The sequence below is a fragment of the Petromyzon marinus genome, chromosome 2, assembly GCF_048934315.1.
Source record: "Petromyzon marinus isolate PM22_M1 ecotype Great Lakes invasive population chromosome 2, UKy_Petmar_22M1.pri1.0, whole genome shotgun sequence".
NCBI classification, from domain to species: domain Eukaryota; kingdom Metazoa; phylum Chordata; class Hyperoartia; order Petromyzontiformes; family Petromyzontidae; genus Petromyzon; species Petromyzon marinus.
In genome coordinates this window covers 3,683,427-3,709,377 of record NC_133668.1, presented here as the reverse complement: position 1 = coordinate 3,709,377, position 25,951 = coordinate 3,683,427, and the positions used below count along the sequence as shown (strand labels likewise).

The following is a 25,951-nucleotide window of genomic DNA, read 5'->3' as shown; positions in this document are numbered from 1 at the left end:
TATGTCCGTCTGTGAGGGCGGGCACAAGCCGGTGTGAGTAGGTGAAACGTTGAGTTTTATAAGGGCACCACGGGGTGACCAGCCCCTCCCCACCCAGCCCCACCCCTCCCACCCCCCACTCAGCCCCACCCTCCCCACCCTCTCCACCCAGCCCCTCCCCACCCTCCCCTCCCCACCCAGCCCCACCCTCCCCACCCAGCCCCTTCCCACCCTCCCCTCCCCACCCAGCCCCTCCCTCCCTCCCCACCCAGCCCCTCCCCACCCTCCCCTCTCCACCCAGCCCCACCCCTCCAATTTTTGGATGCACGACGGACGGACGGACACAATAATCCCCTGTGGGCTGGTGTAACCAGGAGGTTCCTACCAGTATAAACATGCTTTGATGATGTAATTGGAACGGATTGGCCTACACCAGAGACAGCTCTGTCTCACCAGTGAAAGACCAAATTCCGCCAAAAGTCGAACAGCACAAGGGCAATGCATCAAAGCATTACTAACTTGTGTCAAGCAGTTATATCTGTGGGGACCCTTTTGCCAGTATCAAGATGAAATCTTGGATTGTGAGTAACTTGGCCTGCGAGTGTTTTGCAAGACGAGCAAATTTTTTAAGTAAATATTAATTTGATAAACGAGCGAGGTTTTGCAATACGAGTAGTACGTATACGCTTTGTCTGCCGAGCGTCACGTGATCACAATTGATATACGAGTGCTTTGGATTACAAACACGTTTCCGGAACGAATTATCCTCGCAATCCAAGGTTTTACTGTAATGGCAAAAGGGTCCCACAGATATTGCCAACCATATACATTTCCTTTTAAGGCCACACAGTTGTACTGACGGACGTGTTGCGCGGTATTGTTGTTATCCATGCTTGTGGACCACTGCTAATGCAGCAGCAGTAGCAGCATCACCGCCAAACAACTCTTCAGAGTCTCGTCTCCCAAACTCGTGAGCACGAACGTAACGTCGGACACTTTGTCCACTCTTCGCAAAGGTGCCCACCAGCATCCGCCACGCGTGCGTGACTGTGGTCGCGCTTGTCCTGTGTTTACGCGGCGGCGCCGTTTGTTTGTATCCCGCGCTGCGCTTGAAAGCGTCCTCCTTCCTGGCCGTGTTCGTCGGCGCTCCGTTGTAGCGAGAGAACCTCTTTTGTTTTCTTTGAGCTTCCCTTGAGTTGATTTTATCTGAAACGAGCGCTGGGGCCAGTATACCAGCATCTCCACTTGAGAGACGTAGCGTGTTGTCCTTTGATTAGCACGGTTGGCTATGGACGGTGCGAAACGAAGTTTCAAATACATACATAACGACCATTATAGAGGGGCGGTGGTGGTGGTTATTGCAAACTCTGGTCATCCACGCAGCAGTTTTTGGCTGTCCATCGAACAAAGATGGTCACCGCATCGCGCGCTTTCAGATGTGCACCTGTGGCCATCTGGAACGCTCTTCCTTCCAATATTAGGAAGCCACTGGGGATATGCACAATCATCGCATTTGTGGATACGTGTGGACTTTATTTCCACCTTTAACAGCAACGTGTCCTCACCGTCATCATCGTTGTTATAATTGACAACAAAACTCAATGCTTATCTCAACAATACTGCACCCTTAATAGGGAAGGTGTATAGCAGGCGACATTTTCGGGCAATGGCCCTTCTGCATGGCACGTATATTACAGCGTAATTATTATCATTGCAGACACGGGCAACATGGAGGTTCTTCATCTCTACGGGACGGAGCAACAGAAGAGGGATTGGCTGGAGCCCCTGCTGCGCGGGGAGATCCACTCCTGCTTTTGCATGACAGGTCATCGGCATGCCGCGAGGGCTGCACTCCAAGCCGCAATAGATAATCTGGTGGACAGATTAAGGCTGCCCACGATGCACTGGGCCGACAGCATCGAATGTCTGGCCAGACGCGAACACTTTTGCCGCCAACCTGGCAGACGAGAGCCCCCACCACCGTCACCACCACCTCCACCTGCTCCGAGTTGCTTTCGTAACGGGGCATCGGTAGAGCGCCACGAGTCGCATGCGCTTGCGTAACGCGCAGTTGTGTCGGGCCCTGGTGAGCACCGGGTGTTTAAACTTTGGCACTTTGTTCGCGCTGGGGTTATGATTTATATAAGCGCCTCCAGCGACCAAGTGCTGTGATTTTTTTTGTTGTTTTGGGGGCCACGCCACGGAAGTAAAAATCTGTTGCGTCGGCAAAGGGAAGAGATGCCAGGACGGAAAGTCCCCGAGGCAGACAAAGAGGGAACGGCTCGAGATGAGCGTCAGGGAGGAAGGGGAGGAGGAGGAAGGGGAGAAGGAAATGACCAGGCCCAGCTGTCGGGGATGAGAGGGCGACGTCGAGAGGGCGACGTTGAGAGGGCGACGTTGAGAGGGCGGCGTTAAGAGGGTGATTATGAGAGGGGAGGAAAGAGATGGAGAGCAGGAAGGTGCAAGGAGAGGTGAGCTGCACGGTGCAGCATGTGTTTGTGTTTTGACAGGGGGCAGCAAGGAGAGCGGAGGGATTCAGCGTGGGGGTGGCCACAAAGCAGTCACATTATTTACGGGAGGCTTGAGCTGAGTTATATAGCGGAAATAATATTGTTCGCATCATTGTATATAGTCCATTGTAATATAGACCGCACGTCCAATTTGCATGGTTGGCTACGTACAGTGTGCGAAAGAAGTTCAGCATCTAGACATTTATATTCATACATTCCCCCCCCCCCCCCCCATACAGAACCCGACGTGGCATCCAGCGACGCCACCAACATCATGTGCAGCATCCGGAGGGACGGCAACCACTACGTGGTGAATGGGCGCAAGTGGTGGAGCAGTGGTGAGCGATGCCAGGCCCGGCCGGTTGGGCGACGGGGCTGGTGTCCCTGACGAGGACTCACGGCTGCAAGGGTGGCAAACACCCACAGACTTGCATCAGAACAGTACTGATTCACCGATATAGGCGAATCCGCAATCGATTCTTACGTGCACTGTATGTTCAAATTTGCACGTAAGAGAAGGCCAAACACCATTGACAGGGGCTTTCTTGAGCTTCCTCCAATGGAGGCTCTTCTGCCATCAGTTTCGTGTGCAAGTATTTTCAGGGCTGCACCTTTAGCCTCGGATGTAAACTAAATACTCAACGTACTTAACCTTGGGGCTAACGAAACAAACCAGACGGAACAAACAGGACACGTTACGAGGCGGAGAATACAAAATGAGACCGTATGAACGGGGCAACAATTAATCGACACTTAAATTTGAATCGTACGAGCCGAATTTTGACAATTGATTGAATCGCTATGGGCGGTGCCACTCGTAACCCTCTATCCTCGCGGACCCCGCCAAGGCACTTCCCTAACTTAGGCCTCTTTCCATTGACCCGGGACTGCTTTTCACTTGGGACCCCGATTGCCTTTGAAGCGGCACTGGTCTAACACCAACCAGCAGTCTGCCATCGGCAGTCATGGCCTAGCATGGGGTGGTACTACCTGGTACCACCTCTAGCCCACGTCACGTGGTGGTACTCCCTGTTACCACCTCTAGCCCACATCACGTGGTGGTACTGCCTGGTACCACCTCTAGCCCACGTCACGTGGTGGTACTGCCTGGTACCACCTCTAGCCCACGTCACGTGGTGCTACTGACTGGTACCACCTCTAGCCCACGTCACGTGGTGGTACTGCCTGGTACCACCTCTAGCCCACGTCACGTGGTGCTACTGACTGGTACCACCTCTAGCCCACGTCACGTGGTGCTACTGACTGGTACCACCTCTAGCCCAAGTCACGTGGTGGTACTGCCTGGTACCACCTCTAGCCCACGTCACGTGGTGGTACTAGCTGTTACAGCTTGGTGCGGACAGACAGCAGCAACCCTGACTGTCAGCTGATCAGGGCTTTTTCTGCGATGTTACTTCTTGCTTGCGATGGTTATCTGAACTCGTTTTGCATTCCCCTGTGTTTGTAATTTACGTAACCGTTGTCGCGTGTTTTGTTATCATTACTGCGCTATGCAGCTGTAAACTGCGATGCTATGAAAGGAAGTACAATTAGAGGGCCCAAGGCAAGATACAAGTTCATGTGGATGGTTTTGATTGTCATCTTGAATACCGCATCTTTGTCAGTGAGTGATTATGTGCACAGATCCAAGCCAAGATGCCCTTGGATTTCTCAGGGGTTCAGGGTATTATTGCTCAAAGCTGTGGGAGCCAGTCTGTCACCTTCAATAGTCTTAGGGGTTCGATGTTTATAATAAACGACTTATTTATCCAGGAGAGCCACACTGAGTCGTAGGACTCTTCTTCAGGTGGCTCCTGGTGCTACATTTGGGGCTTGTATTTGAAATAGTTTTCAGCCCAACTCATGATGAGTTGTGTTTATTGTTACACGTTGTGGAGGAAACCCGAGCATTTGCTGAAAAACCTATGCTTTGCACGAGGGGGCAACACACTATCCCCGTACAGATTGAAACAGATGGCGATTAGTTCAATGGCTGTACTGCCTTCTCCCGGAAAGCAAGGGTATGGGCTCCTCCTCGACACCCACGGGAAGGGAGTTCACAACAATGATCTGGGTGTGAGCCACCAACCCTCGCTGCTGCCTCTGCAGCGCTGTATCGCAGGCAGTAAGGTGCAGAGTAGCCACCGCCACCTCCAAAACCCTTGAAGCTAGCACTCGTCAAAGAGGCAGATTCTGCTGCTGCTGCATTGGCAGTTGTGCACAAGCACAATCAACAACAACAACTCAGGACACAACAGGACACGTCCATCGATGACACTGCCTTAAAAAACATATCTAAAATCGGCAACGTTTTTGGGCGATGGCCCTTCTTCATAGCACGTACATCTACAGCGAGGGACAGGATATTTTGAGCTCGCCGCGCGATCTCCTCTCCGTTTGTACCAACGCTCCCCTTGTCTCTGTTGCTCAGGAGCTGGTAACCCAAACTGCACGTTGGCGGTGGTGATGGGAAGGACTGGAGATGATTCCCTGGCCAGGTGGGTGGTGGGTGGAGGGGGTTAGGTGTGACGTTTAAATATTGTCCACCGTTATTGGTCGTGAGTGGGAATCAAACTCGGGTCGCTGGGTTCGTAGTGCGGTGCGTTATCCGCTACATTACCGTTGCCCCATAGTTCCTGCACAAAGACAAAGATTCCCCCATGTAGCCTTAGACTGTGGGGGCAAGTGCTGTTAGCGAGCACTTTTGACGGCCGGCACGGCACACTAAAGGCATGGGTGGCCAGCAGCACGCCCGACCGCCTTTGTCTCCCCAGCGGCGATGTTTCTACACACCGCACCAGGTATTCTAGGCTAAGGGGACCTAGTGGAGGCCGAGGACCGGTTCAGATAATCGTCACTGGTGTTGGCCGTGAGCGGAAATCGAACTCGGATCGCCGGGTTCGCAGTGCGGTGCGCTAACCGCGACACTACTGCTGCCCCATAGTCCATTACACGTACACTATATAACGCACACATGCAGAATTGAAGCCTAAACTGGGAATAGTTTGATCATGCGTACCTGTCGTCATTGTAGAGTGAGCACTGGTAACACATGCCAAATGCCACTTGTGGTTGGCTGTCATCTCCAGACACAAGCAGCACAGCATGATCCTGGTTGCCATGGACACACCGGGAGTTAAGATCATCAGGCCCCTGATGGTGTTTGGTTATGACGGTGAGCTGTTTTGTCCAGCCTTGTCGAATGCTCGCGGATTTAACGATCACGAATGGCATTCCCCGAGCGTTCCGAGCGACGGTGGTGCGACGGTGGGGCGACGGTGGTGTCTCCGTGGTGGTGGTGTGGTGGTGGTATGGTGGTGGTGGCGTGGTAACAGCGTGGTGGCGGTGGTGTGGTAACGGTGTGGTGGCGGTGGTGTCTGTGCTGTGCAGATGCCATTCATGGAGGGCACTTTGAAATCCACTTTGAGAACGTGCGAGTTCCTGCCTCCAACATACTGCTGGGTGAGTAACTTCCCAGGGTAACTCATTCGTACAGTTTCGTTTCCTCCAAATTTTCTTAAATCTGACATTACACCATTTGCATTGTTACTTGAACAAAATAAACATAATAATTTCACCGCACATAAAATGGCGATTACTAATGTGTATTATTTGACCGCCCCACTCACGTTAAATCGTTATCGCATGAGTCGCCGTCGTTGGCCACACACAGCTGAAGCTATGCCCACCTCCAATTAGCGCCGTTGGCTACGTGCGGTGCGAGAGAAGTTCAACGTACGCACACCTCCGGCGGCACCGACAAGTGAAATATCTGGTCTGGGCCTGCGGACTCTTGTGTCCAAGCCCTGGCAAACAGTCGTGCCTTCCTGCGTAACGTGCCCGCCGCTCTGGCCCGGTCGCCGTGGACAAACAACGGAGCTTGACGAGTCCTCGCTCGCAACAAACCCACGCCGACCGATTGCCGAGTCGCATTCTCCCCGCACCTCCGGTTATAAACGCGCCGTTGTGCTACGTGCGGTGGGAAATAAGTTCCAACGTGCGTGTACGGTCCGTTCTCCCACAACGCTGCGGTAGTTGCGTCCCTGAAAAATACCGCGTTTAGGAAAAATTGCGTTCTAATAAATAATCATGAATATAGGGTTAAGCACAGTCCGCAATACCACGTGAGATGCGTACGCAGCGAAAACAAAGACTGAGGCACGTGGGTAGCATCTAGAAGCATCCAGCTTCTTGTGTGATGCTACGCCGAGGCAGCCGTACGGCCGCTTATTCCTACTCGCGCGACGTAGTTCCGTCCACACAATCGCGTTTGATCCAATCCGCATCCGCGTTATAACAAAAATATGTTCCCTAATACATTAATCGCGTTGTGTCCAATTCGCGTGATGAAAGCACGCGGCGTTAACAGGAGAGTACATTCTCCGTTTGTCGCAGGCGATGGCCGGGGGTTTGAGATCGCCCAGGGCAGGCTGGGGCCCGGCCGTATCCACCACTGCATGCGAACGGTGGGACTGGCCGAGAGGGCGCTGGAGCTGCTGTGCCAGCGAGCGGCCACCAGGCAGGCGTTCGGCCGCAAGCTCTACGAGCACGTAAGCGCTGCCCCGCACCCCCTCGCGGTTCTTGCGCGGAGAGGTTTTGACAGGATTTTTGTATTAGTGCCGTTCCGAAGCATCTGCAAGTTGCAGAGTGGGTCCCATTCGCCTCAATGTCAGGACACGCAAAGGGGCTCAGCGTTAATTTCATTGAGAGAGGCGTAGCGCAGCTGTTTTTTAAAGACATTGTACTCACCGCAGAGAACCGTAGTGACACGACCGCACTCTACGATAGCTGGGAGCCACGGTACCGATAACATTAACGGGAACGGGAAAGGGTTAATTGGGAAAATGACAGCGCCTCCAATTTCTCACAAGTGCTTTAGGGATGCATATTTACTGTTATTATGTACTGTGCTTGTCGAGCTAGGAAAGCCTCACCGAGTCTCGGGACTGTTTTGTCAGGAGGCTGCTATGTGTAATCCCCAAACGAGTAATTCCATACGGCATTCTTTTGGCACGAGAGGTGTCCTCAAGAGTTCCGTAAAATTTCCTGGGGAAAAAATAAAGTACTTACGAGCCTGCCACGCAACATTCCATGGGGTTCTCAAACGCAATTCCACACATGTGCGTCTCCGCCGCATTCCCTGGCCCGGCGGCGAATGCGTTTTTATTTCTTACTGATTCATCGTCCACGCAAAGCCATAACGGATATCAGATAGAGTAAATCATCTCATAACACTCTTTCAAAATTTCCAGTTGCCGTGCCTGCCAAGTAATGTTGCTGCCTGCGCACCTGCGGCGAACCCAGGCCGAGTTAGAGCGTGCCACTCGCACTTGGACTCGTGTCAAAGGTCAAATCTAAGGTCAAGTCGACTCGGCCGCTCGTTCCTCATGAGTTCAATCGATTATGGTGACGCCTGATCACTTTATTCTTTATTTTTAGGCTCGAATCTCATGCTTAAGTCGTTAATATGAAGCGGTAAATGACAAGTGAGGCACGTTGACTTGATTTATATTTTTGAAAGTCAAATTTATATATAAGGAGAATAACCCAAGCGTCTTAACAGAATAATAGCACAGGCCGGAGAAACCATACATTTCAAACAACATCAACAACAACACGGTAACGTGCAAAAAACATCACAGCCTACGTGCATTTTGGGAAAAAATACACCGTCAGTTCTTGAGACTGCATCGTGGTTCCTCTTGTCTTACTTAGGTCAACATGAAAATAAATTTGAACAATCGTGCCCGACAGCAGTGACACAGTAATAGACAACTGTGGACCGGTTCCATCATCATGAGGTCTCATCAGCACAGAAGAGTCACCAGAGTCCACCGCTGCAAAGGCTTTCCTCTGAAAACTACGTGTGTGGAGTCCCCACATGCACGCTGTGGGCCCCATTAGCTCGGGAATCACATCTGTTAATGACGCGAAAACCCCCATTGTAACAGAATAACAGTGCAGGCCGGAAAAACCACAAGTAAAAAAAACACTCAACATTTTTTCAAAAAGCACACAACCTTTTGTGCAATTGCAAAAAAAAACACAATGCACTTCTTCAGCAAATGCCCACATTAATTGCACGTGCACAGAGGCTGTGCGCTCTTTACACAGGTGGGGAACAGTGGCGCAGTGATTAGCGCGTTGTGCTACGAACCCGGCCAACTGAACCGGTCCTTGGCCACCCATAGGTCGACTCAGCCTCAAATGAGTACCTGGTGCGATCTGTGACAAATCGCGGGTCGGGTGTGGTGCTGGTCACCCACCCCCCCTCGTGTGCCGTGCCGGCCTTCATCGGTGCTGCTCCCCCAGCAGCACTTGCCCCAACAGCCTGTCAAAGCTATACGGTGGTCTTTGTCTTTGTGCTCTTTACACATCTCCGTGTGTTGTTTTGAAACTTGTTTTCGACGTCGTGCAGAGGTCGTTTGCGAGCGCCCGAGTCCCTTGCTGACCCTGGAGTGTTCTCGCACCGTGACCTCGTGTGGACCTGCATACCCCCCCCCACCCACGCATACCCCCCCCACCCCCCCCCCCCCCTTCATGCCCCTCCAGGAGGTCGTCCTTCACCAGGTGGCCGAGTGCCGGCTGGAGATCGAGCAGTCGCGGCTGCTGACGCTGAAAGCTGCGCACGCCATCGACGCCGTGGGCGCCGCCCGTGCCCGCAAGGAGGTGGCGACTCTAGATTTGAAGCTTTCGTGACTGCAAGGATCCATACTCTTTGGTTGTATTCCGTAAAGTCACGAAAAAGTATAAAAAAAACAAAAAAAAACAAAACAAAAAAATTCTCACGACGTTTCGGCCACGACACAAGTGGCCTTCATCAGGTGAAGGGATGAGACTGTCTCGAGGACAGCGCTGGAGCGAACACAGCCAAGCTCAGACCGCGACCTTTAAAGGTCGCTCCAGCGCTGTCCTCGAGACAGTCTCGTCCCTTCACCTGATGAAGGCCACTTTTGTTGTGGCCGAAACGTCGTGAATTTTTAATTTTTATTATTACTTTTAATTTTTATTTTTGTTGTTTTATACTTTTACGTGACTTTACCAAATAGAACCAAAGAGTAAGGAGGTGGCGACTCTGTTTTCCCGTCTTGTCATCCGGCCTGAGGTAGCGTTGTAGCCAGCGGGCTCAAATCCAGGTCGGGGGTCAGAATCAGAATCTTTATTTATACTGGTGGAATCCCCCATGAGCTTTATAGAACTATTTTTCACAGATGTCCAGTAGGACTCGGCCTGTCGTCCACCCACGGCCGATGAGTAACCGCTCCATGGGAAGTCAACAGCGGTCAACAACAGTGCATCGCATTGATAGACTGGGCCCTTCCATGGAAACGTATAATTTCCACCACTGGCTTATGGTCACCAGCGGGGATGAGTGCTGCGCTATTGTTTACTGGTGCAGGGAGAAAATGTGTTTTGTCTTCTTCATAAATACAGCTGACTTGTAGTCTTTCTGTCCACACCCATCTTCCCTTTATGCATTTCAACGCGCACATTTTACTGTTCAAAATGTAATAGACGCGTGAATGTTTTGATTTCCTAAGAGTTTGGATAATCAACGTCGTCCGCCGGGGAACTGCTCACGCGCAAATCTAAAATGCTTTTTTTGTCAACTTTCTTTAAAAGGGCTTCCAGTTTTCTCAGCACCACACGGGGTTAGCGGCGTCCTTTTCCAGTCTCCCTGCCCCTCCCTCTGCTAGGGGCCACGTCCCAATACACCACCGCACGGCTGTTGTATTTTTCCCGTCGTTGGGCAGCGGTGATGATGAATTTTGGCGAGTCTCGACTCGCGTGGCACGATGGTCGATCGGAATCGCACAGTTGCAGAGTGTGGCATGGTGGACGTGCAGTACGCTGCTCACGGCCAACACCTGTGACGATTATCTGAACCAGCCTTGGGCCTCCCCTGGGTCGGCATTTGGCATGTGTTATGAGTGCTCACTCTACAATGACGATCGGTATGCATGACTAAACTAAAGTTTAGGCTTCAATTCTGCATGTGTATGTTATATCGTGTATGTGTAAGGGACTATGGGGCAGCAGTAGTGTAGAATGTTAGCGCGCCACGCTGCGAAACTGGCGATCCGAGTTCGATTCCCGCTCACGGGCAACACCAGTGATGATTATTTTAACCAGTCCTGGGCCTCCACTAGGTCGGCTTAGACTAGAATGATGACCTGGTGCGGTGTGTAAATGTTGCCACTGGGTAGACAAAGGCGGCCGGGCGGGGTGCTGGCCACCCACCCCTCCGTGTGCTTTGCCGGCCTTCATAGGTCCAACTCGCTAGTCTGTTAAGGCTACACGAGGGATCTTTGTCTTTGCTAACGGAATTTGTTTGCAGCATGCGACAATGAGATGATGACGCCTCCGTGGACTCTGTGTGGTCTTTGCCTGTTGTCGCCGCCGCAGATTTCCATGATCAAAGTGGCCGCCCCCCGCATGGCCTGCAAAGTGTTGGACCGCGCCATTCAGGTGCACGGGGGTGCAGGGGTCTCAGAAGACTTCCCTCTCGCTCACATGTAAGCACTTTGTCGTTTTAAGGGTTTACAGAGCGGTCCTTTACAGATAGTTCGGGGTTTTTTTTTCCAGTCCTGAGATCAAGGCCGATAATTAAAGGCAGCAATTGCCTGAGCCGTTAACCACACCTCGCCAATGATTTCCTTCTGCTAGACCATGCAACTCTTGCACAGTTGATACCATATCTGCAAGGTCTCCTCTTGGGATCTCATCACCGTCTGACTTTAGGTCATCCGCTCGCTTTCCAACTCCCGAATGCCACTCTAGTTCCCGTATAGGTAACCTGCCTTTCTCCTTTCCGCTGACATCCCCGACCCACCTCAACCTCTTCATCTCCCCTAAAATTCAGTCGAGCAAGAAGTGAATGCAACTGCTCCCAACCTGTGCCCCTCCTTATTGTTCTCTCAGCTCTCTGCGTGCACTCCGATTGCGGGCCGGGTGACATGGAGCGCAACTGTCCCTCGTGTGCCCTCTCTTTCCCTCGCGGGCATCCCTTGTCGCGAAGATCCCCCGACTTGGTCGTCATCCGGCGGCGCGTGCGGCGGTGCGTCTGCGTTTCCAGGCTCGCGATGGCGCGCACCCTGCGGTTGGCAGACGGGCCGGACGAGGTCCACCTCTCGGCCATCGGCAAGCAAGAGCTCGGGGAGCAGCTGAAGGCGAGGCTGTGATCACGTGACCACCGCGTGAGCCGCCCAGCCTTACCGGGCCGAGGACTGCGCTTGTCGATTCGGCCGTGGTGATTGTGACCGATGTTTGCTATCGTAGGGAGAATTAAGGGGAAATTGTTCTTCTGATCAGGCTTCGTGTGACGTTCATCCGGCACACGCAAGTACCGTTTTGGCGATGTGCTGCAAAGGTTTGTGATTTGCAGTTAAGAATAAGGGATTTACAAAAGTATCATGTGGAATGTGATGAAAGGGTTTAGAAATATGCAATAATTTCAGTGTTTATTTTTTTTTAGTGCAGTACAAAGGTACAGTAAAACCTTGGATTGCGAGTAACTTGGTCTGCGAGTGTTTTGCAAGACGAGCAAAATTTTAAATAAATATTAATTTGATAAACGAGCGAGGATCTTGCAATACAAGTAGTACGTGTACGCTTTGTCTGCCGAGCGTCACGTGATCACAACTGATATACGACTGCTTTGATATACGAGTGCTTTGGATTACAAACATGTTTCCGGAACGAATTATGCTCTCAATCCAAGGTTTTACTGTATACGATAGAGCATGTGTAATCATTGAAGTAAATGTACATATAATTACGAGCATTATTTCGAACATTCATTTAATCAGAAAAAAAACTAACTCGCACGTTTCATAACCTGATGGAAATGGAACGCATTCTTACACCCACAGAGTCCTAGTTAATATGTAGTATTAATATAAGATTTTAATTGATACTACAATGTAAAAAATGATGCCTATTCAAAAACACACAAAGACATCGATTTTTAGATAGTCGATGGGTTAATTTGCGCGGTTTCACTTTGTGTGCCCCCCCCCCTTTTAAGTAACGCATTTACTCTCACACAGAGCGAAGGAAACCTGTTTAGCCTTAATGCTACATACAGTATCACGATGTTTAGAGGCTGATATTTAGGATGGAATGGCATCTCAGCAACAGACGGTGGAACTTCGACAATCCGCGGGTGCATTGTCCCTCTAATTAAAAAAAAGTATCAGAGGTTAATGTCATAGGTGAAGAATACCCAAACAACTCTATGACATAACATGCCTGTACGTCAAAATGCACCGATGACCCAAGTAGGTGCGGTAATGGTTGCGCATATACATTTTGCTGCGCACACACGCTGAATTTTTTTTTTAGGTATATAAATGAGCCGTAGAAAATGAAAACAGGATCAGTGAAAGCAGCGAGATGCTTAAAGCCGCAGTTCTGGCTGGCGGGCCCGGAGATTATCGCCATAAACCCTCACGTGGCTTCACGTCACGCCCGAGGCATTATCTTACCGCTGATCTTCACTCGACAGCTTCGCGAAAGAAGGCTGCTTGCTTCATCCCAATAAAACTCTGTTGATTTCCCAACCTAAGCAACACTGTTGATGTACGGTCGCGTTTTACCAAGCCTCGTTCGTTATTAGATACTCCCCCCTCCGAACGCATTCGCTCGTTTGTCTTGCGGTCGGCACACATGTGACAGGCGCAGTCTTGACAATGTATCTATTTAAATGCTTTTGTACGGTAAATGAAGGTGTAAAGGGATGCACCCCGCCACTCCCGAGCCGCATGCGGCTGAATTAGAAAAGGCCTTGGGGAGCCTCTGAATATGATGTCAGCCTTTTCGGTATATATATATTTTTTAAATGTTCGTGTAAGCATTCGCTGCATTTTTTTTTTGCTTTGCAGCCTAACGACGGTCGTGACATAAGAACTGTACCGGCCGTTTTGCCAGTCCACAACTTGATGGAAGCCTTTCCGCCCCGTGTCGTACCACCATATCTCACCACGCTGGTTCAGTGCGGGTTGGCGAAGCGACCCGGGTGGAAGGGTGGTCCAGGACCGCTTCGGATATCGCCCGCCGCCGATGCTAGCCGTGGTCTGGAATCAAACTCGGGTCGCCGGAAATTGTAGCACAGCGGCTTTTAACCACTGCGCCGCAAGCGGAGGTTGCAAATGCGGGAGGAAGTTGCGCCAATCATATCGTTGACTTTGCACCTCATCCGATTAGCACGGGCTGGCTACGTGCGGTGTTGTTGAAGTTCAAAGTACGCACATCCACGCCTAAGATAGGGCAAGGGCGGTTTGCGCCGTGCCACCTGCTTGTCGCGCGGGCCTCGCGTATTTCAAAACGATGAATGCCCACGCAGTCGCGCCGCTGTATAGGAATGCCAGGCACTGCGCGGCTTGTTTCCCATAGAAGACCCCCTCGGCCGCAACGCAGTCAAACGTCAAGAAATCCGCCAACTTCAGCACCTCCGCCAAGAGCAGGGTGTGGTACGGCAGCCAGCAGAACAGGAACAAGCAGAAGTATACGCGCGCAAGCTCTCGCCGCCCGCTGCAGTCGAACGCCGGGTCCCCGCGGGCGGCGATGTAAAACGACGCGAAAACCGCGACGGCCGTCGCGCACCCCAAGGAGACGCCGAGGACGCCGACGGCCGCCTCCCACGTGCGCGCGCTCTCCGGGTCGAGGTCCGGCTCGCACCTCTGGCCGCCCGTCGCCGTCACGACGACGAGGCTGGGCAGCGAAGCGCCGACGGCGAGGAGCCACGACGCGGCGCACATCGACGCCCTCGCGCCCGTCCCGCTCCCGAAAGTGGAGAACTGTTCCACTCCCATGGAGGCCACCGAGAGGGCAGTGCCGTACTGGTAGAGCTCGAACGTGAAGAACAGCAGCTTGCACAGGGCCTCGGCGCCCGACGGCCAGTGGCCGACGCCGTGTCGCGTCACCACGACGAGCGCCGGCAGCGTGGAGATGCCGCAGAGGCTCGCGGCGGTGTGGCTCAGGGGCAGCAGCGCTGTCGACACGCGAGAGCCCGGCGGGTGGTCGGTGGCCAGTAGCCAAAGGACGGCGAGGTTTGGCACGAGGCTGAGGACGAACGCCGTGCCGTAGAGGATGGAGGTTCCAGCGTTGAAGGCGTCGTTGTCCACCGTCTTGCACGGCAGGCAGTCGAGGAAATCGCACACTCTGTCGGACACGTCCGGCAGCGGTGCGTCCAAGTAGGAGTAATTCGAGGTCGCGTCCCACGGCTCGTTTTCATCCATGGTATTGTGCGCGCTAGCGGTAGCTCTTCAACACGGGCCTGTAAAGGAACGATGCGAAATTAATATCTGGATTACCTAAGTTCGGACCAAATCAAACATTATTTGGCGGTACTGCCCTTAAAATTAAAACGTAAATAATAGGCGACGTTTTGGGCAATTACCCCATGTTATCCTTCTCCATATGCAGGCAGGAGGGACCTTGCCCAAAACGTGGATTTATTTTTCCTTCCCCTCTTAAGGCCAGAGTGTTATTGACAAACGCATTGTTGAGCTCTGCGGATTCGAAGCAGTTTTGGCAAAATTTCCCCAACGACGATAACGACGACGACGATGGCACCATCCCAAACACTTAGCGGTGGTCACACAGAAATCCTACGCTGGCATTTAAATGGATACCTTTGTTTCCACCAAATGTGCGCGTACCTTGGTCATGCAGCCCCACTGCGTAATGACGTGGTGGTTTGGCGGGGGGGGTGGGGTGGTGGGTCGTGGAAGCGGCACGTTGTGTGAGTCGATTTCGTCAGATGTGTGATGAAGCAAGCCCCCCCGTGGCCTTGGCGAGACGTTGGCGTCATCCAGCCGTACTCTGCTGCACCCCCCTTGGTAGTGCAGCCCGAATGACAACTTCGCTTGCGTCTGCAGAGTGACCCCCCCCCACCCCATCCCACCCACGCTATGTTTGCAGTTTCTGTATTGAGACAGAAACTGACATCCTTCTGCATTTGATGGAAGATGATAAAACAAAAATCGAGCTGCGACGATTAAATCGATCAATCGACTGAATTTAGTAATCCGCATTTTTTTTTGTTGCGGTCGATTTCTTGGGTCTCTTTAAAAATTGTGCTCGCCCCGACGGCATCATGCTTCCTGTAGGTGGGAAACCGCCTAAAAGCCACGCCCAGTGTAATGATGACATCACCAAGCACCCATCCATCACCTCCCGTCCAGCGGCACATGTGGGAGCAGAGGCAGAGACATTCCCCCCTCTCCCCCCCGCACCCCCAAACTCTGAAATAGCATTAATGGGTAAGAATATGAATGGCTCTACAGCACATGTTATTACAACTTACAGCTTGTTATGAGTAAGCAATCTCAATATAGTTGTATATTGTTTATATCTTGAATACAGTACTCCATTCGTGCGATTCCAAAGGGGTTTATTTTTTTTATTCGAAAAATCGTGCGGTATCTTTACGATCCAATAGTTGAAATGTTGAATGGTTTGTGACAGTAGATCCGTTACAACATTCATCGTCTCTTGAGTATTTTAAATTGTAGTTATTAAACATTGACGTTCAAGTCTTTCTCTTGTAAATACGTTTTCATTATGGAATTGATAATTCTATACAATAAAAAAGTTAACATTTCAGCTTGGGAAATTTATACCATTGATTTTTAGTCCTGTTTGTCTCATACCTAGAAAATACATGTCGTAAAATATATTTTACTTACCAATATTATCCAGTATTACATACAAGCACTCTGTATAAATGCAACATTGTATATATAAGAAAAGTATTTTAGCATCTACAGGTTTTTTTTCACGGCTAGCAAACTCTTACTTGGTCATTCTTTACACATCATAGAATACAGTTGACAATTTAAGCAGCAAAGTTTTACATTTGGATACAAGCCCTATCTATTGCTGGGTAAACGCGTGCACCATGCGGGGGGTCTTGCATTTTTCCAAACAAACTCGCTTCAAAGTCAGCGGTCCGCCTAAGATCGGTTCGGCAGTATGACCGCGCATTCCGTGTCCTGAGTGATGACGGTGCAGTCCTCCGCGAGCAGGTCGTGCGAGGCGGTGCTCGCCTTGAACTTGACCACGACGGAGCGGATGAACTCCTGCCGGCGCCGCTTGTCCACGAAGCAGTAGAGCACGGGGTTCACGCAGCACTGGCCCACGGCGAGGCACTGCGCCACGTGCAGCCCCGCGTACAGCGCCTCGTCCATCGCGCAGCCCAACCGCAGCACGCGCAGCAGCGCCAGCGCATCCACCAGCAAGAGCGCGTGGTAGGGGGTCCAGCAGGCGGCGAAGACCGTCGCGTACACCAGCACGATCGCGCGGCCGTTGTTCCTCTCCGAGAGGCCGTGCCACGCGATGGCCCGGTAGAGGAGCACCGAGCTGATGACGATCATTGGGAAGGGCACGACGAAGCCCAGCGTGTTGTACAGCAGGTTGATGCTGGCCATCCACCTGAAAAAGTGGTCCGGGGGCAGGTCGGCGCGGCAGTGGGTCTCGCCGCTGGGCGTCGTCACGGCTCGGATGTAGATGATCTCGGGCAGCGACGCCACCACGGCCAGCAGCCACGCGATGGCGCATATCAAGAGGCGCGCGCGTTCTTTCCGCCGGCTGGACGCCTCGTGGAAGTGCACGAAGGTGATGTACCTGTCGACGCTCATGGCGGTCACGAAGAACACGCCGGCGAACAGGTTGACGCTGAAGGTGACGTTGGTGAGCTTGCACAGGAAGTTACCGTAGAGCCACTGGTCGTCGTGCAAAAACGAGGCCACCATCACGGGCATGATGAGTACGATGCACAGGTTTGAAATGGCGAGGTTGACGACGTACAGATGAGTCTCGAACCTGTTTTTGTGAAAGAACACGTTGAAGCAGAACACGGCCACGTTGCCTGCGACTCCGACGACGAAGATGACGAGGTAAACGATGGATATGCCGATGAGAAGGGCGCCCTTGTTGAGGACGTGTGGGCAATCGAAGTGCTCGTAGAAAGAGCTGCAGTTTCCGTCTGTAGACTCGTTGCACGTCGGCTCCAGATCCCAGTAGTCGGTGACGTTCAAGAAGGCTTCCGAGTCAAAGTCAAGAGTAAGGTCCATGTTGGAGTTGTCTCTGTGTGTTCGCAGCCTGCAAAGAGAATACACGCACGGCACATTAACACGTGGCAGCCTTTTTGCGGCCAACATGATCCATAATAGAGGTTGTTTTTTCGGGTACAATCGCGTAAATATGTGTCGTTAAACCCGTCACCACCCGACAGACAATTAGTAGGGCTGTAGCTCGATGAGGCTGGTTGTAATTACTGGCGAAACGTCGTACTCGAATTGTAAATGTTGTGGGTTTACTCTCCAATATGCCGGTGTGCTGAACGAGTAACTAACCGAAACGTTGTGTGGACGTGACACAGCTTACAAATTGGCTGTGTCGGGTGGTGGCGGATTTAACTACACATTTTTATGCGATCTAACCCACAAAAAAATGCAATTATGGATAATGCGCACACGTTATTATTTGTATACCTCAACATATCCATGGATATCCATACTCTGCGCAATGCACAGAGTGGCTACATGAACGACGCTGCAGACATCCAGATGTTGTTGACAATCATCGGCTGGAACAGCCAACGAGAAATGTCTGAGCCCATTCGATGCCTCGTCAGAAAAAGCTTTCATTCGCAATGAAATGCAACAGTTAAGCACGAAAAAGTTGATAATTTTGATCTGAATAAAACAAAATAAGCGCCTCGATAAATGCCGTTTGATGAATCGTTTTATTTTAGGGTCTATATATAAATACCAGATGTAGGATAGACTACATATAATGTGTCTGACTACACAAAGACAAAGATCCCCCTATAGCATACACAGACTGTTGGGGAAAGTGCTGTTAGCGAGCACCTATGAAGGCCCAACACGGCATTGTGGGAAGTGGGTGGCCAGCACCACGCCCGGCCGCCTTTGTTTCCCCAAGTGGTGATGTTTACACACTAGGTACTCATTTAAGGCTGAGTCGACTTAGGGGAGGCGCATGACAGGGTTCCGATATTAGTCACTCATGTTGGTTGTTGGGCAGGAATCAAAACCCGAGTCGCGGAGGGGGGGGGGGGGGGGGGGTGGGGGTCGTGGCAGCGCAGCGCGCTAACCACTGCACCACTACTCCCGATTTGACAACAAAGACAAAGATTCCCCGTATAGTCTTAACAGACTGTTGGGACAAGTGCTGTCAGCGAGCACCTATGAAGGCCGACACGGCACACGATGGGGTGAGTGGCCAGCACCACGCCCGACCACCTTTGTCTCCCCAGTGGCGATATTTACACACCGCACTAGGTACTCATTTGAGGCTGAGTCGACCTAGGGGAGGCCCAGGACCAGCTCAGATAATCGTCACTGGTGCTGGCCGTGAGCGGGACGCGAACTTGGATCGCAGGGGTTCGTGGCAGTGCAGCGCGCTAACCACTGCACCACCACTCCCCATTTGACAGTCACACACACACCGCGCAATAACGTTAGCAGAGTCATCTGCAGTACATAACTATAGACAATCACAGAAATACATTAAAGCAGTTTATCTCCAGGACTATAGTGCAACAAAAGGTAATGGGTGTCGATGGGCTGTTTATTATGCAGAGTCAAAGTCACATATCACATGACAGTGTTCGTCAGAGACCTTTCAGTTTTAGTTTCATTTATTTGGTGTAGCCCTGTGAACCATTCGGGTCTTGAATCGGGTGCAACCGCAACAAACAAAAACATGAACAGAAAAATCCAGGAAAAAAACAGCAAAGTCTTCCAGACCTGCTGGCAGCTGTGACACATCTTTACATAATGAGTCAAATCCCCACTTTTTTTGACACGCGTAACTTGTAATACACCCTTAACAGTGGGCTCCCTTATTTGCATGTTATTTGTTTTTTTGTTCCAGCTTCGATGACGTCTCTTTAAATCACCGTGACAAATGGGATTTTAAAAAAAGATAGAGAAGTGTCAAAAAATCAACAGTCATACGCACAAGGAAAAACCCCCAATCCATCACGACTTCAAGTTCTTGTTTCGCCCACGGAACTCAAATTGCTGATGGCAATACGAGACAACCAAACTCATTTTATTCCACTTCTGCCAATGGAGAGAATTGCGTGGGCAGTGGTGGCAGTGGCGAGAATTCGAGGCTAGTGGTGCCAGTTGAGAGAATTGCGAGGGCAGTGGAGCCAGTTGAGAGAATTGCGTGGGCAGTGGTGCCAGTGGAGAGAATTGCGAGGGCAGTGGTGCCAGTGGAGAGAATTGCGTGGGCAGTGGTGGCAGTTGAGAGAATTGCGAGGGCAGTGGTGCCAGTGGAGAGAATTGCGTGGGCAGTGGTGGCAGTGGAGATAATTGCGTGGGCAGTGGTGGCAGTTGAGAGAATTGCGTGGGCAGTGGTGGCAGTTGAGAGAATTGCGTGGGCAGTGGTGCCAGTGGAGAGAATTACGAGGGCAGTGGTGCCAGTGGAGAGAATTGCGAGGGCAGTGGAGCCAGTTGAGAGAATTGCGTGGGCAGTGGTGGCAGTTGAGATAATTGTTTGGGCAGTGGTGGCAGTGGAGAGAATTGTTTGGGCAAACGCAACACAAGTCGTCAATAACACTGCCTTAACAGGAAAAGAATTCTATGAAATAAACGACGTTTCGCGGAATGACCCTTCGTACACACGAATATTGGCCATTAGTCAAAAAATGTCACCCGTTTATATACTGTACGGTGTGCAGTATACATGTTCCTTTACAGCCAGAGTTATTTACTAACGCCTTGACTTTTGTTGTTGTCGCCTAACGAGCACTGCATCTAGTAACTGCCTTATTCGATTGGAATGTATTGTTGACCTTCAAGTGTCGGGGTTGTTTTGTTTAACCATGTGTCGAGAACTCACGCGAGACCAGGACACATAGCGTGACGAGTAACCTGGCTACTGCACAGGCATAAATTAGCGTGAAATCATGCATCCCCCGTGAGCGTAAGACGGCTCTGATTGATTATAATTATTATATTAATGTGCAGAAACAATAAGCACGGTGACTTTTTTGCGAATATTTCAACAGACAACGGGTGCATTCCTCACGTGCTTCGGTGAATTAAGATGATGCTTTGGAAAAGCGCCTCTCTTTACTGCTGTGAAGTGGTGTTGTTAGTATTGTTACGCGTACACACACTCCGGCAGTAAACCAACCAACCATGGCTTGTGACAACAACACTGTGCAGTCGACATCATATTGTATACATTACGCGTCAGGGCTATACATTATCGTCGTGAATAGTGTGGAACTTTGTACAGGGTGTGGCCAAAAGGGTTTGAGGGATGCATTTGAAACAAATGCTTTCCCCAACACAAGATCACAATGGGTGCAATTGATGTAAAACTCCCAAGCACACTCAGTGTACTCCCGTACACCAATGCTCTCCATGCCGGCGGGCGAGCAGGACCGATTCATCATAGCTGTGGCTGGGATTCTTCGAACTCAACTATCTGGGTTCTGAGTGCAATGCACAAACCACTGCGCCTCGCTCATGTTAATGGCCCTGAGAATTAAAAAAATATATAACTGTGTACTTTCAAACACCCATCTCTAAAATTCAACACAGTTGTCAACAACACTGCCTTATTGTAAATATCTCTAATGTATATAATACAGGTTTTTGTTGGGTTAGATCGCGTAAACATATAAATGTTGTGTCGTTAAACCCGCCACTACCCGACACAGCCAATTAATAAGGTTTGTCACGTAAACAGAACGTGCCAATTCGTCACTAGTACAGCACACCGGTGTGTTGGAGAGCAAAGCCACAACATTTACAATCTGAGTACGACGTTTCGCCAGTAACTACAACTAATGTATATATCATCTCTAATGGATATCATTTTCGACGTTTCAGGCAATGGCCCTTCTTCAGAGCACATCTCTAAAATGGTGTACATGCTCTCGTGTGCTAAGCTGCAGTGGTTCTCCTTTAAATTAATTAACGATAAATACCTCTTTAAAATACTAAATCCATTCCACAGAGGAAAAGATCTGGACGTTTCGGCTTCGTAACTCCCCTCAAGCGGTTTCCTTTTCCCACTCAGCGACAACAAAAAACAAGAGCATCACTAAACCTCATGCACATCCTTTGATACCGCGCGCAAAAACAAACCAGGTACACACGAGTGAGTGTACGCCGCAGATGTGGCATCATTCGGTAGGCTTTGGTTGTCGCACAAGGGGCACGTTTATGCCGGGGGGTGGTTAGCCAGCAGTGGCTATGATGTCACCGCACGTTGTTAAATAACGCTGTAAAACAAAGGGCCATAGTCTCAGTGCCGGTTCACATACCACGTCGCCACTGATGTTAGTAGCCGTGGCCTGGAATCGACTCGAGGCGTGCTGGAACTACGTGCCACCGCTCACCACCACCAACATGTAATAATAATTACGTTTCCAGAAGCATGCTGTAATTTTACTTTTGTGTACAAATTGACGGGCTTGTCTGTGACTCAATAGCTATTAATAGGTGACTTTATATGCCCATTCTTCAGGGAAAGTAAATATTGTTTAATTCTTATCAGGCCCCAAGGTGTAAAGTGCAGACTCTAACTCTTATCCACCGTCTCTCTGGCCTCTCTGCGTGCTGCCAAGAAGATCGATTGCCCAACACGTCACCGAATGAAGTGTTTCCTTTAAAGGCCAACAGTGTTATTGACAAATACGTTTAGCCTTTTTTGTTGTTGTTAACATATAATTACGACATAGCGAATTTTGTCAAGCCTAATTATAACAATTCCTTGGCCAAATTGCTTTTGGAGTAGTACAATTACTGTTTCTGTTAAGCGAGTCATTAACATTCTTGGCCTACAGAAAACGTAAACCAATGACATAACACATCTTTTGTTCACTGATTTTGCTCCAAACACCCCAATTAAATCGAACTCGAAGTGAATAATCACACGAACACATTAAAAAAACAGCGTTGTCCTCTCTCCCAAAGGTCCCACCTTCAAATGAGCATTCGCCTACCCCAGATATAGACCCGGTATCTAATTTAGCCTTTGATACGATATACAGTATTCCGTAACTTCAACGAATTACCAGTCACGCTATATCTAATGCTGTATATATATAAAAAAGTCGATCTGTAGTAAGTGCGTATAGACGCAATCGTTAATAACACTGTCTTAAAATCAATAAAAAATATATAATCGGCGAAGTTTCGGGCAATGGCCCTTCTTCATGTGCTATGGCCCATCTAACCGGTATCCATAGACACAAACACGGCCACTGCAGCGCTGATATAAACAATGTGTCAAAGGGCTGCACATGACAACGCACGAACTATCACACAGTATAAGTGTAACTTACAGCCCCTTGTAGGTGACACTTGACTGTAAGTCTCACCACGTCGTGTCGGGATATTGACCGTTGTGTGACCATCGGAACCCGACCCTCATTGACCAGCGCGGTGAAGTATGGTCGACGTTTTCCAATGCTGGCGCTGGGCCAGACGCGTTTCAAGAGGCGGGAGTAACCCACGCTTAACCCCACCACACCGCACGCGATGACCTTGCCTGCCCATCGACTTCGGTGTACCCATTTATACCACTGGGTATTTATACCACTGGGTATTTATGCAACTGGATATAAATGGGTACCATTGTTTCAACTGCAATCGTTCCGGCGTCCTATGAATTGAAATGCAGTTCCAGTGTGCCAACCATAAATCCATCACGGCATCTTCGTATGGACAACTACGTCTGCATAACCATAACTGTATGTGTGTGTGTGTATATATAACTAACAAGAGACGACGCTCTTTGTATCTTCTTCTTTCGTGCGGCTGTTGTAGATGCAGAGCAACGACTGCGATTTTCACATTCGGGTGGTCAAGCCCAGGTCACGGGGTCAGGATTAGCCGAGTGGTATCGCTGTGATTTCCTATTTTGTGGCTCGGGCTCTGTTGCACGGAACTTACCTTTATTGGTGCTGGCTCCAAGGGTGTCCAGGTGAACTCAACTTCACCAGGTGAGAGAGCTCCCCGTCAATCAATACACGAGGACTCGATCGATCCACGGCGACCCTCCCTCGACTCGGTTCGGGGTATATATATACAAGGTCTCTCTGCGTGTGTGTGTGGGGGTCTCTCTGTGCTCTGGGTTACTCGCGCCAAAGGCAGGAGGAGGAAACCTCCATCCACAGACGTCATTATTGGCGGAGGCGGGGAGCAAGGGGGCGCTTGGATGAGTCAACAGAGGGAGAGAGTGAGGGGGGACCTCGCGTGCTGTCGGTGACGTGCGATACGTGGGGGAGCCGGGGAGCGGTGGCGCCGCGGTTAGCGCGCTACAGCTCCCGAACAACCCGGCCACCCGAGTTCGATTCCAGCTCGCGGCCAACACCAGTGACGATTATCTGAACCGGTCCCGGGGAGCGGTCGTATGTCGTGGTTAGCGAGCTGCGCTATGAACCCGGCCACCCGTGTTCGATTCTTAATCGTGGCCAACACCAGTGACGATTATCTGAACCGGTCCTGGGCCCATCCCTAGGTCGACTCGGCCTCAAATGAGCACCTGGTGCCGTGTATAAACATCGCCGCTGGGGAGACGAAAGCGGCCGGGCGTGCCAACCTTCATAGGTGCTCGCTAACAGCACTTGCCTCGGGAGCCTGGAAGAGACTAGACAGAGGATCTTTGTCTCTTGCGCGTGACATCTCGGGCAGTCGACACACAACACCTTTGTCCCGTGACCTCCTGCCATCAGGGAGGCTTCCACACGTCACCTCGTGAAGAGTGTTCAGCCGCTGTGGTGGAGCGGCAGAGCGCGCACTGCCATACGAACCTGGCCCTCTCGGTTCGATTCCCCGGCCACGGTTATCGTGAGTGACGTCTAAAACCGGTTCTGGAGCTCCCCTAGGTCAAAATTAGTCTGTGACGTTTGTGAACGTCGTGGTGGTTTCCCATGCCCTTCCCATTATATGACAATACCTGCCCCAACAATAAGGGCCTCGTATCGAAAGATTCAACAACTACTAAACCGGTTTAAATACTTTAGTTTCGGTCATGCTTCCGGTTTATGTTCGTGGAAATATGCAGTTAGTTCAGATCTTCGGTTCGACTTTTTAACACATTGCGGTTTCCGTTAAGGTGGATTGTAAAATAACTTGTTCAAGCGCATATTGATTCAAAGTCAACCAAAAAAAGTGGAGTGGAAGTCAATTTAACTCACAACCTTGTAATGCTTTAATTACAGCAAGTCCATCCCCGATTACTCCATAAATAACTTTAACAACAACAAACACATTCCTGCGGAGGGAGCTGGTAGGAACGTTGGCTTGCTCGGTCAATGGCCAGGGTCAACGGCGGCACGTGGTGTATTCCGCAAACATGCCCGACTGTGAGGGCGGGCACAAGCTGGCGTGAGTAGGTTAAACGTTGAGTTTTATAAGGGCACCACGGGGTGACCAGCCCCTCCCCACCCAGCCCCACCCCTTCCACCCAGCCCCTCCCCATCCTCCCCACCCACCCAGCCCCTCCCCACCCTCCCCACCCAGCCCCTCCCCACCCTCCCCTCCCCACCCAGCCCCACCCCTCCCATTTTTGGATGCACGACGGACGGACACAATAATCCCCTGTGGGCTGGTGGAACCAGGAGGTTCCTACCAGTAAAAACATAACTCTAGTACCTTACCAGCTACCATAGCTGTCAACCCATCCCTATTCTTGTACAAGGAAATTGAGTTTTCAGGTCTATACGGCGTGCAGCCGTTTCAATACGGGCAAAATAATTTACGTGTATTTGTTTGTGTTTCTCCCTTGTGATTTGACTTTGGAGGATGAACGTTGAGATTTATAAGGGGCACGGGTTGACCAATAAGGTCTGAATTGGTCTGTAATAAGGTAGGGCACTGATAAGGGGTTGACAGGTATGAGCTTACCCGAGATCTAGTGAGATTGTGTGCACATTGGGTGAGTTGGCCATTCAAGTATCACAAACGTGATGAATGAGAAGGAGGGGGGGGGTTCGTTCATTACGTGATCGTGGCAGTCATTGTAACCTGGTCATGATTGTAAAATACCATAATTACAACGTTGAGCTCGCCTGCTCGTATATATCATGATTTAAATAATTTTACGTTTCGGAATCATACAGCACGTCTTGTAGGATATACAGTTAAGTATGTCTTCGCAGAGATAATTCCTTACAGATGCCAGTGTTTGGCCTTCTGCGTTGTTATGGGAGCCGTTATTTTGCGGATGGAAAAATATATTTTAAAAAAAATGCATGACACAGAAGAGTAATAACATACATTTCTTCCATACGGAAAACACCCACTCTGCTTTTGAATATTTGGGCAGTTCCGTTAATAATGAACAATTCTGTAGCTAAACACCACCTGGCTGTTGATGAGACCCATCGTTTCTAAACCGATTCACAGGTTTTTTGTTTAAACACTCGTTGATGCTGAATAATATTGCTGTGGAACGGCCAT

The 25,951-nt window shown here is 50.5% G+C and overlaps 3 protein-coding genes across 5 annotated transcripts in view; 1 reads left to right on the top strand and 2 right to left on the bottom strand.

Annotated features, from left to right (window-relative positions):
- The window catches only part of ACAD11 (acyl-CoA dehydrogenase family member 11), a 35,493-nt gene extending 22,442 nt beyond the window's left edge, over positions 1-13,051 (top strand). For both annotated transcript variants that reach the window (XM_032966627.2, XM_032966617.2), the window contains exons 12-20: positions 1,697-1,804; positions 2,729-2,827; positions 4,921-4,987; positions 5,579-5,664; positions 5,880-5,951; positions 6,885-7,039; positions 9,042-9,158; positions 10,896-11,005; positions 11,566-13,051. In XM_032966627.2, coding sequence (XP_032822518.1) covers positions 1,697-1,804; positions 2,729-2,827; positions 4,921-4,987; positions 5,579-5,664; positions 5,880-5,951; positions 6,885-7,039; positions 9,042-9,158; positions 10,896-11,005; positions 11,566-11,671 — 920 coding nt within the window. In that variant the 3' untranslated portion in view covers positions 11,672-13,051. The remainder of the gene's footprint in view (positions 1-1,696; positions 1,805-2,728; positions 2,828-4,920; positions 4,988-5,578; positions 5,665-5,879; positions 5,952-6,884; positions 7,040-9,041; positions 9,159-10,895; positions 11,006-11,565) is intronic.
- Positions 11,937-15,362, bottom strand: LOC116949384 (atypical chemokine receptor 3-like). Of its 2 annotated transcripts, none has more exons than XM_032966664.2 (2): positions 15,125-15,362; positions 11,937-14,766 (listed from the first exon to the last, which is right to left on the bottom strand). In XM_032966664.2, exon 2 carries the CDS (start codon positions 14,726-14,728, stop codon positions 13,748-13,750), a length of 981 nt encoding a protein of 326 aa, XP_032822555.1. In that variant the 5' UTR covers positions 14,729-14,766; positions 15,125-15,362; the 3' UTR covers positions 11,937-13,747. The 2 variants fall into 2 exon arrangements, with proteins under 2 accessions (XP_032822555.1, XP_032822546.1); XM_032966655.2 differs by having other exon boundaries at positions 15,152-15,362.
- Positions 15,363-15,868: 506 nt separating this feature from the next.
- On the bottom strand, positions 15,869-23,791 carry LOC116949380 (atypical chemokine receptor 3-like). The gene is made up of 2 exons (XM_032966641.2): positions 23,441-23,791; positions 15,869-17,594 (listed from the first exon to the last, which is right to left on the bottom strand). Exon 2 carries the CDS (start codon positions 17,564-17,566, stop codon positions 16,448-16,450), a length of 1,119 nt encoding a protein of 372 aa, XP_032822532.2. The 5' UTR covers positions 17,567-17,594; positions 23,441-23,791; the 3' UTR covers positions 15,869-16,447.
- Between the last annotated feature and the right edge of the window lie 2,160 nt (positions 23,792-25,951).

Excerpts from the sequence above, each read along its gene's own strand:
- LOC116949384 (XM_032966664.2), bottom strand. The coding sequence starts at position 14,728 with ATGGATGAAAACGAGCCGTGGGACGCGACCTCGAATTACTCCTACTTG.
- LOC116949380 (XM_032966641.2), bottom strand. The coding sequence starts at position 17,566 with ATGGACCTTACTCTTGACTTTGACTCGGAAGCCTTCTTGAACGTCACC.